Here is a 21,255-nt window from a genome sequence, read left to right on the forward strand (position 1 = left end):
GCTGGCCTTGAACTCACTTGTAGCCCTGACTGGCCTTGAGCTCATAATAATCCTCCTGCCTCAGCCTTCTGAGTGCTGGGGTTGTAGGCACACACTGCCTGGGCATTGGCCCAGCTCCCTAGGATCTTCTTGCTCACCCTGAGAAAGACATCTTTTGAAAAAAAATATCTGTCCACAATTAGTGGGTATGGGGTCTGTGATATCTTCCCAATGCCTGCCAGGGCTTCTCCCTAACTCTGACTGCTCCTTAGGTAGATTTTGTGTGCAAGTCAGAGAATAGCCTCCTGATTCTCTAGGACCCCGTCTCACCAACTCAGCATCAGCAGTGTCTGAGGGGAACTTGGGTCTCTCTATTCTGTGTTTTTCATTTTTTTTTTCTATTTCAGTTTTCTTTTTAAGCATAAGTCCCTCATGGGGACAGTTAAAATATACTTGAACTCATGTCTAGTTAGATTGAACACTGAAATTTACTGTATTCAAAATGAAGAGCCACTGAACTTAGGACATATAGTCCCTGTTGTGGCTTTGGTCACCAAATGCTGGGATGATAGTGACAAGGCTGGAGAGAGCCACACATATGGATCAGAGGACCCCAGGTCATCAAGGGAAGGCCACAGAGAGGGTGGTAAGCTGGTAGAAAGAGCTCAGTGCTGGGGTCAGGATTCAGCTCTGGGTTGGTTTCACCAATGATGTGTCAGGTTGTACCTTAGGTGGAGGATGTAACATCCTGAAGCTTGGTATTATTACTATTAATGGAAATGTTAATAACTACATAAGCCACCCCACAGAGGAACTGTAACAGTAAAACAAAAAGAGAAAAGAGCTTTAGGGGGAGAAAAAGCATAGCAAAAATGCAATTATGAGATACTAAAATGGTAATTTATACAATTCAATTACTAAAGTAATCATCACATATAATCATGATTATTAATTGTAAACAATATAATGTAAAAATCTTAGTAGCAAAGAGCTCTGTTTAATAATATTAAGAGGCATGTTTTCTTAGGACACTAGAAAATACTGGGGAAAATAGAAGACTAGGCTTTGGGGATTCACAAATGGATTTGAATCCAGCTTCAGGCAATTACTGTGCAAGTTTGGGTAAATTATTTAATGTTTTTAACTTTCCATTTCTCACTGAAAAATGAGAACAGCAAGGTGTTCTTTGCAGGCTGTCATGAGGATTAAAAACCAGGTGTAGAGTTTCAATTATACAAAGTGAGTACATCCTAGAGCTCTGTTGTACAAGTCTATGCTTATAGTTATAATACTGTATCATATATTTTAGTCATATTAACACTGCAAATCTTATGGCATGTGTTTTAGCACAATAAAAATTTTTAAATAACAATATGCATATAACAGATATTACTAATAAAAAACTCAATGAAATCATTTATTTAAAAAATGTTACCAGAGGATGTTAATTAGCACTTATTTTTATTCAAATTATAAAAACATCATCCTCCTTTTCATTTGCATCTATCTTTCAATAAAAGTAATGCTAAGTTCAGCAAATGCTAAGTTGGTTATGCAAGATTCTGTTGCTAAGTGAGAGACCAAGGAAGCTACAAATTGATCCAGATTTTGCAAGTGGCTAATCTGACTGCAGAGAAGAGAAAACCAGCCTTTCTGGATCTCAGCTTCCCTTCTCCCAGCTGTTCAGACCCAAGCCCATTCTGGGGTTTAGCACTTCAGGAAGGGCACCACATAAAGTCTAGTTTGGACCTCACCAGTATTGAGAATTTACTCACCTTAATGACTAAAACCTTAAACCCCAAAGCAAAAGGATTTCTTTACTCTTTAGTGAGCTTAGAGTTTGACTTGTTGATCTTTCACTTTTAGGATGTTCTCCCCTGACATTTTACTAGAAAGATTTTCAAATGGAAAAAAATTAAACAAACCATTCAGTGAAGCTCCATATGTCTACCCATTAGATTCTATAAGAAACATTGTTGACATATTTATAATGTAACTACCCATCTATCCATCTCTTTACTTACCCATGAACATCTGACTTTAAAACTCATTTTACAACTGGCTCTCACTGGGTGGTAGGGAAGCACTGATTTGTAGCATCTCTTGATTCCTGTAGCATGAAAAAGCCAACACCAAGCAGGATATAGCTCAGTGGGGCTGAGGATATAGCTCAGTGGTACAGCACCTACCTGACAAGTGCAAGATCCTCAGTTTGATTCCAAGAACCCCTGCCCCCCCCCAAACCCACCAAACTACCAGTGTCATGTCAGTTGAAAGAACAGGGAGAGGGAGCCCACAATTGGCTCTCACAGGCTTGTGTGAGCCAGCTGCAGTATACTGCTGTCAAATGCTGTATCTTTTTTATTCCTTTACTGTTTTTACTTTTACTGAAGTTAATGTGCCTCAAACAGAGATACTAGAGTGCCTCCCATCCCCTCCCCCCTTTTGTGGTATGACTCGCCTTGACCACAGTCTTCCTGGATAGCTGGTGGTCCCCTGTACTCTGAGAAACTCAAGTGAATGGCAGGTAGGCTCACCCCTCCCAGGAGCAACAAACTCCACTTCAAAGAGGGCTGAGGAGGACCATCAGGATGGGATCCTCTTAGAGAAAGGAAAAGATAGAGCAAAGAAAAACACTCTCTTCTCTTTTGCTTTGCTTTCCTACTTAGCTTTCTTTACTTAAAAAAAATTTTATTACTATACATCTGCAATCTATAACAAGTGCATTCATTCTAGTGAATTCGTGCATATGCCTATGACCCCTTGAGTTCCCCCCTTTCTCTACCCCTTCTGTACTTTGCTTTTGAAGGAATAATGGGAAAGAGCCAAGTGCTCACACCTAATTTCTAGAAGATATTTCTGTTCCTGAAAAAACAAATGAAGCTGTCTCTTTCCTTCCTATGCCTGTACCTGGAGTGTTTATGTTTATAAAACTCTATGGTAAGGGAAAATTAACTGCAAGTGAACTACTAAAAGGCACTGGGCTTGTAAACATGGAAAAATGAGACATTGTTACCTCAGTCTGGGTCCTTTTTCTCACTTGAATTGTGAAATGGATACAAACACCAACTGAGCAGTGTGGGAGAATTTTATCTCTAGCAAGGAATAGAAGGGGGAGGCAAACTTGCTTGCAAATCAACTTCTCAGCCTTTGGGGCTGGGAGGATATAGACATGGGTAAAAAAAAAAAAAAAAAAATGAAGGGGAGGGATAGGCTAACAAAGGGGAGAAGTGCTCATGCCTTTTCTGAGAATGGGTGAAGATTTTCCAAGAATTCAGGAGAATTCTTTCTGCAACTTTTGAGGTTCCTTCTGGTTCTTGCTGCTACAATTGTCTATTCACCATGCTGAGAAGTAAGTCTTTCAGCACACAGATGTGTTGTAGTGAAGTTATGGTTCGTCTGGTGTCACTTGGCACCCATTTTGGATCCAGCTAGCTTTGGCTGGCCCACCTAAAAAGAAACCTTCCCCTCATGTTGTAGGCAGCTGAATTACATAGAACTATTATAGGCAGTCAAGCAGGACCAGGCCCTCAAGGAGACAAAATGGATGACAAGGTGGTTTTACAACTTGGAAGAGACAGACACTCCCATATGGCCAGACCTCAGACAAAAGAGGAAACACAGCTACATATTCCCTAGGGATGGGCATCAGGGATTGATATTCTAAACAGGTATCAATCACCTTGAAAGATCCAAATGAGTCATTAGCCCAACCCCCAACAGGAAGAGACCTTGTCCCGTATTCATGCCCACTTGCTACATGACTTGCTTCTCCATCTGGTACTGGATTTAATCAATTTTACCTGAGCAATGGTGCTTGTAATCTCATTGGTTGATCATAGTTTTGTCCCACCTCATGCCCACCTAAGCAAATTCCCATGTCTTCACCACCTTAGACCCGCCTCACCCCGTGGTTTTCCTCTATAAAAGTCCCTGGAAGAGACAGCTTCCTGGGGACAACCCACTCAGGCCCCCCTCCTGTTCCTGTCTCAGACAGGAGCTTTCTTTCCCCCAATAAATATATTCTGCTCATAACCTCTGTTTGTTCCTAAAATTCATTCTTCGGTTTTAGAGAACATGAACTCATCCCAGGTACCTTTTAGGTTGGGAGATCAGTTTTTCTCCCTATGTCATTTGGAGCTTTCCTGTATCACTCACAGATAAGCAAGACGAGGGCAGGGTAGAAACCCCACTAGTTCAAGTAGACAATGCAAGATTACATTAGACTATGAACCAATCCAAAACTCTAGATACAGCCACTTCTGAAAAGCACCCACCCCCAAGGACCATATGAAGCTTTGATAGAACACCCAGACAAAAACTGTAACAGGTGCAGAGGGCAAGAAGAGGCCCAGGCTGGGGTCAGATCAGAGAACTGGTAGGGTTCACTTGAAGATGGCTTTGAATGTCAATGCAGGGTGTTTGCACTCAATAAAAGGCAGTGGGGGGGGGGACTGCAAACATCTTCAATCAGTGGCTGGCATGATCACAAGGCTATGGAAGGGCTTTCAAGCAGCTCTGCTGAAGAGCGTAGTGAGCCTGGGGGCAGGGAGACCACTCACCTGAGGGCTGCTGCACCCTGCAGTGTACATAGCCCATGCCCCTTTTTTGCTTTTTCTCCCTCTTTTGATATTATTTTCTTTGTTCTTCTAAACTTACTCTCTTTACTTTACTAGTCCCTTTTTCCTTCATCCCTTCTTTCTGGGAGAGCCCAGGAGCTCTCATTTGGGACCTGCTAAGGTAGAATCTTTTGTTTCTTCGGTACCTCTAGCAAAAACTTATGGGGAGACAGTGTGTTTCTGGACTGTATCATCTGTATTAATTAACAGCTAAAAGGGAAGGCCAAATAGCTCAGCACATTAAAGCGCCTGCAAGCAGTCACAGGAGCCCAGGGTTCAATCCCTAGGGCCTGCTATGCTGGCCCTGCCCATGGGGCATGCTGAGACAGCAATTGAGACTGGGCATGGTGGTGCATTCCTGTAATCCAGCTCTCTGTGAGGCTGTAAGCAGGCAGATCACTATGAGTCCAATCTACTATCGAGACCCTGAACACCATGTAGACCCAAGCTAATGAGCTTTTTAACACAGCATCCAGTGATAGGCAGACAGACAAAACCTATGCATATGTAGATTCAGCATGTCACATGATTTCTGAGACCTGTGTATGGACTAAAGCACCTCCCAGGCCCTAAATGAACACATGCCTCCCTCAACATGGTGTCATTTCTGAGTCCTCTAGAAATTTCATTGTTAACACCCTTAAGCCTCTTACTCTGCAGGGGGCAAGATGGACTCACAAATGGTGAAGCAGTTGTGTTTGTTTATCTTGTAGTACTGTGGATTTAACCCAAAGTCTTAACATTGAGCTATGCCCCCCCCCAGCTATTTTTTTTTTAATTCACTTTCAGACAGGTTCTCACTAAATTGCTAAATTGCTCAGACTGGGCTTGAATTTGAAGTCCTGGAGCTGGGAAGATGGCTCAGTGGAATAAGAGCTTCCCTGGCAAATGCATGGGCCTGAGTTCAATCCCCAGTTCCACCAAAAAAAAAAAAAAAAGAATTTGCAGTCCTCCTACCTCAGCCTCCTGAGGACTGGGATTACAGGTGGGTGTCATTGTTTCTGGCATGAAGTCTTAAAAAGGTAGCTAACCAGCGGTACTCAGTAGCACTACCCTGTTGGTCTAAGCAATAACAATTAGAAGCAGAATACTAAGCATAAGATGAAATTACACTTTGAATGACCAAAAGAAGTACTTTTCACATACACATTTCAGCTGGAGTTAAGGGTACCTGAACAATTAGAAATATAGTCACTTCTTAACAAAGAATAAGATCAAGGCAACAGGAACCTGAAGCAGGTCAGCTATCAGAAACTAAGAACAAGCTATTGGTTAACATTACTCTATCTTAAGAACACAGTCAGTTGTCATTAATTCATGGTAAGAAATGAGTCAGCTTTTAAGTGATTTTCCTTTGGTCTTTGCTTTTCTTCAGGATGTCAGTTACTTACTGCTGCATAATAAAATTCTGAAATTTAATGGTTTAAGACAAAGTTCTCTTTACTATTTTCCATAGGTCTGTGCATTCCTGGAGGGGGTCCCAGAACGTCCCTCAGAGAGGAGATGAGGACCCCAACTCACCCAGGGAGCAGATTCTTCACTTATCACAGCAAAACACTTTGGCACACATCAGAGTTAGGCACAGGCAGATCTATTCAGCGGAGTTACGGGCAAGGACTTCAGCTTGACAAGCTGAGCAGTTGCAGCTCTGATGAGGATGGACTGGCCTACAGGCTAGGGTCTGTCAATCAGAATCATTTTGTTCTGGCTTTGCATGAGGACCCTGGGAAAGGGCCTTCATGCTTCATCTGGTCTGTGATTGTCTCTGCTTGGTGAAGTCTTAGTTTTGTGGAATCTCTTCTGGAATTCAAGGCTTGGACCATGACTACCATGTTAACTGGTAGTTGAGTATTTCTGTATTCTCTTAGGGTGTTTTGTTTTGCCTTTTTGAGACAGGGTCTCATTATGCAGTTTACTTTGTAGTCCAGGCTGGTCTTGAATTTGTAAAGACCTTCTTGTGTTAGCTTTCCAAGTGCTGGTGTTAGGGGGGTACACCACCACGCCCAACTATTCTCTTACTTTGAATGTCTTATACTCTCTTGGATGGGGACAAGATGAGTGATGTAAATTCAGGGTTAGTTAACCTTGTATCACCAGCTTTTAGACAGACACTCCCTAAGTGATGAACTTGTGTTTGTGCAGTGCTGAGCAGGGATATCAATCAAAGTTTCAGATTATAAAGGAGAATGATACAAAATGAAGGTCACACTTCGTTCTGCTTTTAGTTATCTATTAGTCATCTTCTTGCACAAGTGGAAAGTCCCTATTTTTTTTAAAATCAAGAATGATTTTTAAATCCTTGAGTGCCTACAAAGAAAACATAAGCCACACTTTTAGTGAGTAACAGTTTAAGGATTCAGAAGTGGTCCTCTATTCTCACAGCCCAGCTCTGTCTGGATTGAGACAGGAAGTGAAGCTTATCTCAGTTGGCCTCCATGCATCTGCTATCAGCTGGTGGAGTGACTGAGAGTGTGCACCCTGCGCTGCGGCACCCCAGCTGACAGGCTCGGGCACTTTGTCCTTAGCAGAGTAGTGTCCCAAAAGGCAGAAGAGAACTGTGCAAGGCTTCAATCTATCTGGTCTATCTTTTAACCTCTTTAAATTTCTCATTTTTAAAAAAAATTATGTAAACCGTATTCTAGGCCATTGCCTCAGGTTCCATCTTCCAGCTCCTTAAATCTCTCTGCAAACGATACTCCATGCCACAGGAACCCAGAAAAAAATAGGGCCATTATTCTATTTGCAGATAAAGTGAATTTCAAGCCAAGTCTGAGAGACAAAGACAGTCACCACATCCTTGTAAAAGGTACAATCCAAGAAGAGATAACAATCATAAGTATATATGCAACAGGGGCTGCTGAGATGGCTCAGTGGTCTAAAGCACCTACTTAGAGCAAGCTTAGCAAAGCACAGGGACCGCGGTTCAATCCCCCAGCACCACATGCCAGCCAGCCCCGCCCCCTGGTGGGCTGAGCTGGCCACACACACACACACACACACACACACACATAAATAAATAAAATTAAAAAGAAAGTATATATGCAACAAAGACCTGTGCATTCAACTATATAAAACAAATATTAATGGATATGAAAAATCAAATAAGTGTTTGACACAGTTGCATTGGAGGATATGAACACCCCACTGTCACAAATAGATCAACTACACAAAAATCAGCAGTGAAATGTTAGAACTGAACAAAATTTTTGAACAAATGGACTTTGTAGCTGTCTATAGAATGTTCCACTCCACAACATCAGAATATAGTCTTTTCAGCTGCACACAGGACATTCTGTAACTTAGACCACATACTAGCTCATAGAACATGCTTAAGTAAATGTAAAGGAATTGACTATCCCATACATATTACCAGACTAGTGCAATGAAATAGGACATAAATGGCAAAAGAAACCACGGAACTTCATAGAGACATGGAAATTAAGTATCATCGTCCTGAACAACCAATGGGTCACAAATGAAATTTAAGAAGGAATTAGGCAGTTTCTACAATTAAATGATAATGACAATGCTGAGATTCCATCTCACCCCAGAAAGAATGACTATTATCAACCAATAACAGATGATGGTCGGGCTATGGGGGAAGAGGAACCCTTCTTCATTGTTGGTGAGAGTGCACACTGATGGAGCCACTGTGGAAATCAGTGTGGAGAGGCCTCATAAACCTAGGACTAGAGGTCCCATTGGACCCAGCTATTCTCCTTCTGGGTATCTTCCTGAAAGATTAAAAACATCATACCACAGCAAAGTATGCACTCCCATGTTTATAGTGGCACAGTTTCTAATGGTCAAATCTTGGAAAGAGCCCAAATGCCCATCAGCTGAGGAATGGATAAAGATGTGTGTTTTGTTTGTTTGTTTTAATATACTTAGTACAGGGTCTACAGGATCTCACTACACAGATCAGATTCATAGTGATCCTCCTGTTTTCAGCCTCCCAAATGCTGGGATTACAGGCATGCACCACCATACCCAGTCTCAATTGCCCTCTCAGCATGCCCCAGGGATAGGGCCAGCATGGAACACCAGGGATCAAATCCCAGTCCCTGTGTCTGCCTAAGCAGGAGCTTTAATCTGCTGGGCTATCTGGCCAGCCTTTGGGGTTTTTTTTGTTTTTGTTTTTGTTTTTGTTTTTGTTTTTTTTTTTACAATATATAGTGGAATACCACTTTGCCCTATGAAGGATAAGCTTGAGACTTTCCTAGGTAAGTGGATGCACATCTAGACCATACTGTTAAGTGAAATAAATGGGACCCCCATGTGTAAATACCACATAGTTTTTCTGGTGTGAGAAACTGAAAGTGTAAATAAGGACCAAAATGTTTACTTGATATTGTGAAATAAGAAGAAAATGTTCAAGGAAGAAAATATTCAAATGTTTAAATGGAGGGGAGAGTAAGGGGGCAGGGGGAAGAAAGAAGGAAAAAGTAAAAAAAAAAAAAAAAAGAAGAAGGAAAAGATGGAACCAAAGCTTCTGTAAATGGGGAGGGTAAGGGAATGGGGAAAAAAGAGATAAGTTCTATCATGTACAGGTACAAATTCTCTATGATACATGTAATCATTATATGTATCTAAAATGCACCAACCAAATCTGATTGAAGAAGAAATCTCTGCAACTCTATCAAATATTTATTTTCTGTTGAGCAAATAGACAGGTGTAGGTTGGTGAGCATGCACTGATTTAAAATGAATTTTTAGGGCGGGCCAAATAGCTCAGTGAATTAAAACATCTTCAAGTGGGCACAGGGGCCCGGGCTCCATCCCCTGGATCTGCCAAGCAGGCCCTGCCCCTGGAGCACGGTGAGATGGTAATTGAGACTGGGCATGGTGGTGCATGCCTTTAATTCCAGCACTTGGGAGGCTGTAAACAGGCAGATCATGAGTCGGATCTAGGAGTGAGATCCTGAACGCCCTGTAGACCCTTCCCTGAAATAGAAACAAAAAATTATATTTCTAGTGTTAATAATATGAGCTTTTTGACTTTTCATTCGGAGAGCTACTGTCAAAACTCTCAACTGCTTCTCACTGTAATGCTAGCTCTGCCCATCCCACTTCCTACTCACATTATATTATTTAGCGAATGAGGGAGAATGTTCAAATATGTTCTGAGGTTAAGGTCTGTGTAGTATTACCTTACAACTAATGAGGAATGAACTTCCAAAAATAGATTGATGCATAAATTTTTTACACTGTAATTAAGATATCTGCAAATCTGTCACTGAAGTCTCCTACACATAACCATAAAGACCACCCAGTTCCTCCCTGTATAATATGTGACTTTAAAACTTTTAAAGTTATTTAAAGTCATTTTAAAGTTATCTTTTAGTTAAAAACACACTTGGTAAGTACAATTAGTGTTTTACGTAAGTCCCTGGTGGGAGAGAAGTTATTTCCCCTATACTCATTAGGATTGGTACAATTTAAAGAAAGGAAGGAAAGAAGAAAGGGAGAGAGCGAGGAAAATTTGCAAGTTTGGAGAAGATACAGAAAGATCTCAACACTTGTGCCCTATACATGCTGCAGCTATTGTTACTTTGGTTCAGGAGGCTGAGGCAGGAAGATCACTATGAGTTCCAGGCCAGCCTCAACTGAATAGCAAGACTCTGTATCAAACAAACAAATTAGCCAGAATAACCATATGATTCAGCACCTTCCTTGCTATATATGTATGCCAAGCAACAGAAAACAAGTTTCAAAGAGATATTCACAGCACCATTGTTCACAGTAGTCAAAAGTATAGAAGTGACCCAATGTCTATCAATGAATGATGGATAAAGGAAATGAAATGTAGTGTGTACACACAACAAAATGCTATCTAGCCTTAAAAAGGATTTTCTGACACATGCTGTAACGACTTACTATGGAGACATTATATTACGTGAAATGTAACAGTCACAAGCAAATAGTTATACCAGGTAACTGGAGAGGTGAAAGAGAAAGAGTGGTGGTTGCCAGAGACTGAAAGGACAGAGAAATGGAGAGATATCCAATAGGTACAGTCTCAAAACATTTTTATTTTGTTTTTATTCAAATAAAAGTTTTAGAGATTATTAGTGTTAAATACACTTACTCTGTTGTACAATCAAACTATATTCTTAAGATGGTAAACTGCAAATTTTATGTTACGTATTTTGCCACAATAAAACAAGACCAATCTCACAACTGTTATCTTCTATTTGTACAGAAGATGAGCCAGGCAGAACAAGAAATTCCCAAGGTCTTCCTGTGACACAGGCAACAGAGCTGTCCCTTGAACAAACGAGGATCTGAGATTCTGAGAACACTGTTTGGTCCTGGGATTGAGCCAGGAAAAGCAGTAAGAAAAATACTTGAAACACAGTGTTTCTACCCATAACAATAGGATTCAGGAATCCTGGGGTCATCTGCAAACTTTTTCCTCCCTAGAGAAACTACTGCTAAGAAACATTTGTAGTATAGAATACTTCAGCAAAGGTCTCACTTTATTCGGAAAACAGACATCTCTGGTTGTTACTGCTTCCTGGTGTTTAACTTTTGATGCTCTCATTTTATTTCCCCAGAATTGTTTGTTTTTCCCAGCGCTTTTGTTGAGATGTTCTTAGTCAATGCCCTGACAATTCAAATAAATATCTGTCTACTGAGTTTTCTTTGGTTTGTTTGTTTGTTTGTTTAATCTTTGAGAGACTTTTTCTCCAGGCTGCAAATGGCTAATTTGGTAAACGCCTCACCGAGGACCCTGCTGGTTACCCAAGCAGGTTACAGTTCTGCAGCTCTTCCTGTTCCCAGAGACAAGCTGCTTCCGCATTTGCCTTTATCCTGAGGTCTGCAGTCGGAGGCCACACGTGACTGTCTCAGAAACAGTTGCAATTGTTCAGAGGTAACACTGTGCTTTCCTGTGTTTTGGTCCTGGTTGCACTTTTTACAGAACTGTATACGGATCAACACCAAACAACTAGACTTGGAGATCACTCTGTGGATTTTGACTTTAGATACTTCTATCCTGATGCATCTAATGGAGAGAGCCTCTTGGGGAAACAGAAGCCATAAAATGCTTCCAATACCATTTGTAAATAAAGTACACCAAAAACTTCAGTGGCTTCTTTAGTCTCCTTTTCCCAGGCACGGTGTTGCATCCTATAATCTCAGCGCCCTGGGAGGCCGAGATAGGAAGATCACGAATTTGAAAGCCTTTTTTTTTGGGGGGGGGGCAGAACCAGGGATTGAACTCAGGCCCTTGTGCTTGCCTGGCAAGCGTTTATTCTACAAGGCCAGTTTGGGCTACATAGTAAGACTTTTTTTTGCAAAATAAAACCCAGAACATCTAGTTTTCCTCCCTGTAACAGTTTCTAGTGTCTTACTACTGGTAAAACCATTACAAAGACTCCCGACAGTTTAGCCGGACCTGTGAACCCAAACGCATGGGGAAAGCAAAGGACTGAGCCCACTCCCCTGGGTGCAAAGACAGGAGGGCTCAGCCCAGCCCAGGCCACTGCAGTCTGGCCGGACCCTCATCTGGGGAAGGAAAGGCGGCCAGCATGGACAACGCCCCCGTCCAAGTGCCTGCTGCGGTCAGACCGCTTGAGACGGCTCCAAAGCCTCTGCGAGGGCGTCGCGAGGGGACTGCGCGGCGTCGGACAGACACTGCAGGCTGGGTTACGAGAGCACGTGGGCAAGGGGCGCGCGAGCTCCGGAAATTGTGGCGCTCAAGCGGTCCCGCGGGCTGTAACACCGAGCGACCCACGTTCCCAAGACGCCGGCACCACCACAGTTAAGTGTGGACACCCAGCGGGAGTACCAGCGCGGCTTCCCAAAAGCTCTGCAAGTAAGAGGAAGGGTGGGCGGGGAGGGGTGGGCCCCGGTGGTGGGCGGGGCGAGTGCCGCGGGTGGCTCAGGCCGAGGTGGGTGGGAACGCAGGAGGGGGCGGGGCTCAGCCGCGTTGGGCGGGGCGAGGCCGGGCGGGGGCGTGTCTGGTGGGCGGGGCGAGCGCGGTTTGAGGCGAGGCCCGGCAGCAGGACGGCGGGCGGCACTAGAGGGAGCTGCTCCGCGCCCGGCCCGCGCGCCCTCGGCTCGGAGCGCCGCCTCCTAGCCGCGCCGCCGCGATGGCGGAGGACAGCGAGTCTGCGGCCAGCCAGCAGAGCCTGGAGCTGGACGACCAGGACACGTGCGGGATAGACGGGGACAATGAGGAGGAGACGGAACACGCCAAGGGGTAAGAGGCAGCGCGGGCGGCTGCGGCTAACAGGCCGGGCATGGCGCGCGCCTCGGGCTCCGCTGTGCCGGGCCCTCAGCCGTTCGGGCCCGCTCCTTTCACGCTGTCCTCGCTGTGCGGCGCGGGACCCTGGCCCTAGGGGCGAGAGGCCAGGTGGGCGGGGCGGCCTGGCTCCTCGAGGCGCTGTCACCTGCCGCGGGTCCCCGCCGCCAGCTCGCGCATCCCGCCGCGGCCTTCCGTGGGGCGCGGGCCCTCGCCGCGTGTGCTCGGGGACTGCTCTCCGTGGGTGCAGGTCGCTCTCCTCGGCCCGTTTCTCAGGTCTCCCCGCCGCCCGCGCGGCCCGCCGCCCAGGACCCGACTCTGCCACCTGAGGGCGACCTCGGAGCGCCCTGGGGCCGCGCCCGCCGCCCTGGCCGCCGCCAGGTGCTCTAATGCTCGTCATAGTTCTTGGTCCTTGGCGCTTGCCCGCCTTTCTGTCCCTGAAGACTTCCTTTGCCTTTCTGTTTGAGAAAAGCTTGCTTCTAGTTAAGGGGGCTCATGAAGTTCTCTTTTGAGAGGCAGGGCGGGGGTCATTTAAAATAACGACTGGGGTCCTTGCAGAGGTGCTACTTCGCATCGCCCTTTTGCCCTGTTGGATTCAAACTACGTGCTGGCAGAGAGCAGTTATTGCTGCCCCCTTAGAAGTGCGATTTTGCGAACCCTGGTGACTGTGTAGAAGTGGGTCAGCCTAAAAACAGGAGATGAGGCCTGAGTCACAGATGGCTCATTTATTCAGTTCATGGGGAGATTCTTCCAATGATCGCTGATTGAGAATGTAAAGTGATGGCATTCTATTTTAGGTCATTTCAAGAAAGAAATCTTTACTGACCTTTATTGCACTATAAAATAGCGAATGACAGATTAAGTAAAAGAGAAGCTCCCATTGAAAAGTTGCTAAAAAAAAAAGATTTGCAGTGAACATTTCAGTGGCAGCTGCAAGTACTGAATGTTATCATTCAAGTCTAGATTTTTTTAAGAGGAAGGGAAATTGTACAGAAATCCATGCCTGAGTTCTCTTTATGCAGTGATAGAAACTTGCCTGTGGTAGCTAAATATAAATATGTTTTTTTAAAACAAAACAGTTTTGGTCCTACAGTAGATGCAAGCGGATGGATTTCTGAAATAAATTCAGCATCTGTCTGTTATTTTTTGAGGAAACCCTAGACTTGTCTCTTCCCCCTTGCAATTTCTGCTTATTCTTTGTTTGATATCCTAGGTTGGGGGTTTGATTAGAGCTTCTTTGCTTACAGAGTAAAGACTGCGTATGGTACAAAGAACTGCTCATCTGTATGCCCATCGATTTGATTGAGATCCTCCCCTGACACCTTGCTATAGGCTGTGTGAAGTTCCCAGAATAGCTTCCAGAGGCATCTCAGAGCACTCTTCAGAGGTTTCCAGTTTTGTACATCACATTAATTATGTTTTAGCATAGTTAATCAAAACTTAGAGATGCCCAGTGGACTGAAGTATTTTAACCAAAAGCAGGTATCATGATAACAGTTTCTACTGGGAAAAGATTAATATAATGGTTTTATTGTAGTCTGTTAAAACGTAAGGAGATTAGAAAGACACCAAGTTGCTGCTCCTGTTGGGCTGCTTTTTTGGATTTGAATTTAAACAATGCCAGATTTGGGGGAGTGATTGTGTTTGATTTAGCTTGTGTATTGATTCTTCTGTCCAATAGAAACCCAGGTTTTCTTTTCTCCTTTTTTGTGGTACCAAAGATTGAACTCAGAACCCTGCACTTGCCTGGCGAGTCCTTATTGTACTGAGCTATCTCCTGAGCCCAGGTTTTCTTAAGTAGTTCATGTTTGTGAGTGTTAAAATTTGGAAGATTCCTGTTTTGTGTACTTGGCCTCTTCATTTTCTACTACTTTAAATAAGTAACAAATTATGAGCCTTCAGGAACAAGTAGGTGGTAAATGCTTCCCTTCCAACGGGCAGTCACTTTGAGGCTATTAGACATTGGTCACTGCACAGAGCAGCACAGTGAGAGTCAGTAGTACCCTTGTGGCCTAAAAGAATTAATTTACTCCTACCATTCAGTGTAATGTATTTACTGGTTGTTTTAATATATGGTATAGAACTATATTGCCTCAAATAAAAGAAACTAATGAGATTGTTATACTTGATTATTTTAAGGTTTTTATTCTACATCAAAATGTAAATATTACTGTATATGTTCTTTATTGTAGAATTTTCTTTATGGACTACAAAAGGTATTTCATTTTATGGATAATGCTGAAAGTCCATGAATGAAATATATGTGAGGTGTTTGGTGTTTAAGACAAAGCGGTAGTGTAAGTATCATAAAATACTTGAATTTTATTATCTTCATATCTTACTTTCATGGATCATGTGACCTTTAACTCTTTGGTCTACCCAAGTACAGCAGTGCTATACCACTGTAAAAATGTCATGAATTCCCCCCAAAATGGAGAAGGGCAGAAATGATCAGCTTTAGGCTAGCAAGACTATAAATTGTAGCTTTATTATTTTTTAAAATACTGTATAACAGATTAGAACTAGGCTAAGAGAGGTTTAGATTTTTCTTTTTTTTTCTTGCGGAACCAGGGATTGAACTCAGGCCCTTACACTTGTCAAGCAAGTGCTTATTCTTCTGAGCTATCTCCCCTACCCCTGTTTAGATCTTTTTGATAACTTGCTTTAACCCATAATTTACAATTAGGGTAAAGTAAGTAGATCTTGATAAAGAGCTTGAGAGAATCTGAAAACTTTCAAACAAATCAAAAGTTCTAAGGTAATCTTGCTTATAGTTTTCTTTTGATATAGAAACTTTTTACAAAGATAAAAACTAACCTTAGTACAACTTCCCATGGAAACTATTAAAGAGTCCAGATGACTGAAGGTTTCTGTTCTGCTGTGGGTAGCAGTGGTTACATGGAGGAGGAGTTTAGGGAACTTTCACAATTGGGTTTGTGCTTAGATAGCACAGTACGCAAAAATCTTTAGTATTTAATACTTGTTTCGGTTACTTTTCTCTCGTTGCTGGGACAAAATACCTGACACCCAGAATTAGGGAAGGGAAGATGTATTTAGCTCACAGTTTGTGGAGGTTTCAGTCCATACTGGGCTGGCTCCAAGGCACAGTGGCACATGGAAGAGGGCAGCAGTTCATGGGGGTGGAAAACAGCAAGAGCAGAAAGGGAAGAGCAGAGGCAGAGAACAAGCTTTTCTCCCTTCTTTATATTAGCTTATGGGTGTAGCACTCACACCCATAATCCTAACATTGGACCATGAATTAATCACAAACTCTGGAAACCCAACCCAGTGACTGCATGAGGCTTTGAGGGTACAGCGAGGGCCAAACCATAACAACATCCCTCTGACTTTTTTAGTTGTTAATGACATCTGTTACTTTCTCCTGAAGTTACTGCTTCTTCTGAAGGGATTTGGGAAATTGTTGAGGACAGGGCAGATTGTTGAAGAATTGCCTCAAATCCATGATCTTCTTGCCCTGTAGATATGTATCTTTTCCATTTGTGCCCTGCATCTGGTAGGAGTCATTATCTCCAACCCACATTAAGTCTATCATCCAGTTTTGGAAACAATCACACAGTTGATTTAAGTAAAATAAGTTTTTAAGTTGCTAACAAAACCTTTTATGTCTTTGGCTTGCCAATACTGACTTTCAGAATGCATATATCCTATACAAGTTGATGTTTTTTACTCCCTCTCCACTCAGAGAACTTTTCCCTCAGAGTTCATCATAGTGAATGAGTTCATAAAAATACTTATAACTCTATATGAAGATATCTTTGTTGGCAGATAAGTGACTAATTTAATTCCCCAGGGTTGATATGATACAGTTTTTACTACTTGAGGATTTACTACTCCCCCCCCCACCCCCCACCCCCGTACTGGGGATCAAACTCAGAGCCTTTCACTTGCCAGGCAAGCGCTTATTCTACTGAGCTATCTCCCCAGTCCTAGGTTAAGGCATTTTAATTTTTTTTTCTTAGAAATACTGAAGAGAATGGAAGGAAAAGTTTTAAAAAAAAAAAAAAAGGTAAGAAGGAAAAAATGGAAACAAAGCTTTTGTAAATGACGAGGGGAGGAGGGGTTAAGAGAAAAGTAAAGATGATATTCTTTTATTTATTTATTTATTTTTTTTTGGCGGAACTGGAGATTGAACTCAGGCCCTTGTGCTTCCCAGGGAAGCGCTTATTACACTGAGCCATCTCCCGGGCATGAGGAAAGTAGAGAAATGGGGAAAAAATTGTATCATGTACAGGTCCAAATTCTCTATAATGAATATGATTGTTATGTATATCTAAAATATACCAATAAAATCTGATTAAAGAAAAAAGTATCAAAGACCTGGATTCTGCTAAGTTGAATAGCTTGAAATTCTTTTAACAGAGAATATAATATCTCTTTGGAATTCTTTTAACACAGAATATAACCAACTTGAGAATAATTGAAGTTACTTTCTGTACAGTGTATGTTAGTGCATTTAACTTTGTTGTTGAGATTAACTATAAGAATGTCTCTTTAGCTGTATGGAATTATTATAGACTGCTAAGTTAAGTAAAAATATTATATGCAGTCAGGCAGGGCTGGGCCCTCAAGGGAGTCAGTGCAAAAGATGAAAACATACTGACAGCTGTGGCTGGGTTTACATCTGTTGGAGTCCAGGTCTCAAGGTAAAGACAGAATGACCAGGCCTACTGTCTCCCAGAGAGATAAACAATAAATTAACATTAACATCAGTCACCCCCCTGGGTGGCCAGACCTCCCTGGTTCCTCTCTTCCTAAAAAGGTCCTTGTTCTTTCCATGTATACTTGCTATGTGACCTGCTTCTCCATTAGATAAATACTACCTGAATGGCTAAACTTAAAATCCTATTGCTTGATGCTAGTTTTGTCCCACATTGTGCCCACCTCATGATTTTGTGCCCCACTTGTCATTTTGTTCCCACCTTGTAATTTTGCTTTTATAAAACTTATTCTGGCTGGGGAGATAGTTCTGCAGCATAAGCGCCTGCCTGGTAAACACAGGTTCCTAAGTTTGATCCACAGTACCAAAAAAAACCCCAACAACTTATTGTGCAAAATGGAGTCTGCGACAACCCATTTTTCAGGTCCCTTTCTGTCACTCAAGAACTCTTTCTCTAAATATTTCCTACCCTTAACCTCCATTGTTCCTTGAAATTTTTTTTTTATTTTAAAACATAAACTTGATATATCTAACATCTACAAGTTGAGCATTAAATTTATTTGCCCTATATCAGAATCAGTGGGAAAATACAAAAACTCATTATAACTCTCAGTAGATGTTTCTCATGAGAAAAAATTTAAGAGATAATTCAGTTACCTCTTCTGAAATTTGATCTATTATCAGCTGCATGAATCTGAATGGAAATATATATTAATTGCCCTTGCCCAAGGGACTTCCTCAGTTCATGAAATACAGTTTTAAATGATTAAGTATCAGTTGTAACTTGCATCTGAGAAAATGATGTCACCCTCTGACTCAGAACACTTTTTCCAGAGGTTGACTAAAATACATAAAATTTCAAAGTATAGAATATGTGCTCAGCCATCTCTGTTAATTAGTGCCACTGTATACTATAATTCTATATAAAGTGTTAAATCACTTTTAACAGTTCTGTTCCAAGTTCAAGAAAGATTGACTTGCTAGCCTATTTTATGTATTTAGTACAGGGTCTACAGGGTTTCACTACACACATCTGACTCGTGATCTTCCTATTTTTAGCCCCCCAAGCACTGGGATTACAGGTTACCACACCCAGTCTCACTCACCATCTCAGCGCACCCTGGTGGCAGGGCCAGTATAGCACTCAGTCTATTTTAAAATACAGTAAATCACCTTTACTAAGTAAAATATGCTTATTAGAAATTCACATAATAAAAGAGGGAAACCCTGTTATCCCATTTCCTAGAAATGGCAGTTAAATTAGTAATTAAAGTCACACTTAACAGTTTTATGTCTTATTCACATAAATAAGATGCAATAATTTATATAGGTTCATTTGTTTTTTCGGGGAGAGTGCATGTGTTGTTTGGAAGAATTTTCTGGTATAATAGAAATGTCTGCTTTGGTTGTCATTAGTCATATGGGCATTATTAAACATTTAAGATGGAGCTGACAGGACCAAGGAGCTAAATTTATTATTATTATTAATTTTTATTATGTACCAAGAATTGAACTCAGGACCTTGCACTTGCCAGACAGGTATTTATGCCACTGAGCTATATCTCCAGCTCTTTTTATTATTATTTTTTAGGCAGGGTGTTCCTACTATAGTTTAATGTTGGCCTTGAACCCAAAATCCCACATCAGCTTCCCAAATTTTGGTAGTACGAGCATGTGCTCTGATGACTAGCTTTGAATGCTGTATTTTATTTTAATTAAATGTAGGTAGCCTTTTGTGGCTGGTGGCTATAGCATTAGACAGCTCATAGCACATCTTGCCTTTGAATTTTATAATTTCTTTCTTTTTTTTTTTTTGTGTAGGATCTTGCACTTGCCCTTCAGGCACTTGTGCCACTGAGCTATATCCCTGGCAATTTTATAAATTTGTATAGTACTCAAAATATTGTTTATAGTGGCACAGTTTATAATAGCTATATCTTGGAAACAGCCCAAATGCCCATCAACTGGTGGATGGATAAAGAAGATGTGGTGGGGCTGGTGAGATGGCTCAGTGGTCTAAAGCACCTACTTAGAACAAGCTTAGCAAAGCACAGGGACCGCGGTTCAATCCCCCAGCACCACATGCCAGCCAGCCCCGCCCCCTGGTGGGCTGAGCTGGCCACACACACACACACATAAATAAAATTTTTTTAAAAAAAGAAGATGTGGGGCTTTTAAAAACACAATGGAGTACTACTCTGCCATAAAGAAGGTTACTTCAAGACATGCCTAGGTAAATGGATGCACCTTGACACCATACTCTGAAGTGAAACAAATTGGACACACATGTAAATCCTGCATGGTTTCTCTGGTTTGAGAAACTAAGTGTAAATAAGGACCAAAATGTAAAATACCTATTGTGAAATAAGAAAAAATATTCAAATGTAGAGGGGAACAACAGAGAAAGAAAGAAGAGGGGAAAAAAATTGAGAAAAGACAAAGTGGAAACAAAGATTTTGTAAATACAGAGGGAGGAAGTGTTTAAAAGAGGGTAGGGGAATGAGAAAAAAAACAAGTTGTGTACAGGTACAAGCTGTCTGATGAATGTGATCATTACCTATTTAAAATGTACCAATAAAATCTTACTGGAAAAAAAATTTTAAACCACAAAATATTTCTCTGTTGCACAGAATCTGTCAGATTTTCATTCTTTTTGTTTCTTCAGGGGCTTATCTTTAAATTTTAAACAATAGTATGTTTTTAATCCATATTTCTCTGTCAATGTTAAAAATTAACCATTACCTAAAATATTCTACTCTTTCACAAAACAAAAATATATAGGCTTTGACATGTCTTTGCTTTCATTTATTGGCTTTTGTTGATAACTTAGAATTTTAGTTTTGCATGTTTTCTTTAATTTTTTTCCCTTGAGACCTTAAAAACATTTTTCTTAAGTATTATGTTATATTTCACATCCATGTTACCTAAATTTTCAGGCTTTCCTGACAGCTTCACTGTTTTTATGACTTACCCCCTTTTTTTAATAAGCCACATCCTGTCCTTTGCTTAAGTACTTCCTCATGTACGTTTTTTGTTTAAAGTATGTGTGAGAAATGAAGCTAATGGATGACTTAAAGTGAGCAGGTGGGAGGAAAAGCATTACCTGTTCCAAAGCCATACATGCAGTACAACGCTCAGAGCCCGGCCTGTGGATTTCTTTACAGAACTTGACCAGGGTTTTGTGTTGTATTTGAGACAGGATCTCATTGTGTAGTTTAGGCTGGTCTTGAACTCTAGGCTATGTAGTCCAGGCTGACTTCAAATTTACAGCAATTCTCCTGCCTTAGCCTCCCAAATGCTGAGATTATGAGTGTGTACCACCACGTCTAGTCTCCAGCAGGATCGCTTCTCGGCCTTTTGGCCAAGATCAAGTGTAGTCTCCATCAGGTTTTTGATAGGATGACTTGTGTGCAGGGCTAGTGTGGGAAAAAAGAAAAAGAGACAGATACCATTAAGAGCTCACTATCACTATTGGGCCTCTTCAAGATAGCCTGCCCCATACTCTAAACCCTAGAATGTACTTTTAACTTTATTTTTCTTTTTCCTCCCTCTTTGCTTGACCCAAACTTACTCCACAGAGACTGTTTTTCCCTTACCCTTTAAAAATTTTTTTTCCTACCTCTAGTAAATGTAAAACTTAGATACCATTTTTGTTTTGTTCAATTTTTTGTTTGGAACAGAAAGGACATAGAAATCATCTCTTAAGTGGGGACTGCAGCACCCCAGAACAT

At 41.6% G+C, this 21,255-nt stretch overlaps 1 protein-coding gene across 2 annotated transcripts in view; it reads left to right on the top strand.

Annotated features, from left to right (window-relative positions):
* The first annotated feature begins 12,591 nt into the window (after positions 1 to 12,591).
* Positions 12,592 to 21,255, top strand: part of Nmt2 (N-myristoyltransferase 2) — a 47,731-nt gene continuing 39,067 nt past the window's right edge. Inside the window, exon 1 of one of the 2 annotated variants that reach the window (XM_023701845.1) lies at positions 12,592 to 12,804. In XM_023701845.1, the coding sequence (XP_023557613.1) occupies positions 12,695 to 12,804 (110 nt within the window). In that variant the 5' untranslated portion in view covers positions 12,592 to 12,694. The remainder of the gene's footprint in view (positions 12,805 to 21,255) is intronic. The other variant, XM_004641739.3, reaches the window with a different exon arrangement.

This window comes from Octodon degus, unplaced genomic scaffold, assembly GCF_000260255.1.
Source record: "Octodon degus isolate 3935 unplaced genomic scaffold, OctDeg1.0 scaffold00141, whole genome shotgun sequence".
Taxonomy (NCBI): domain Eukaryota; kingdom Metazoa; phylum Chordata; class Mammalia; order Rodentia; family Octodontidae; genus Octodon; species Octodon degus.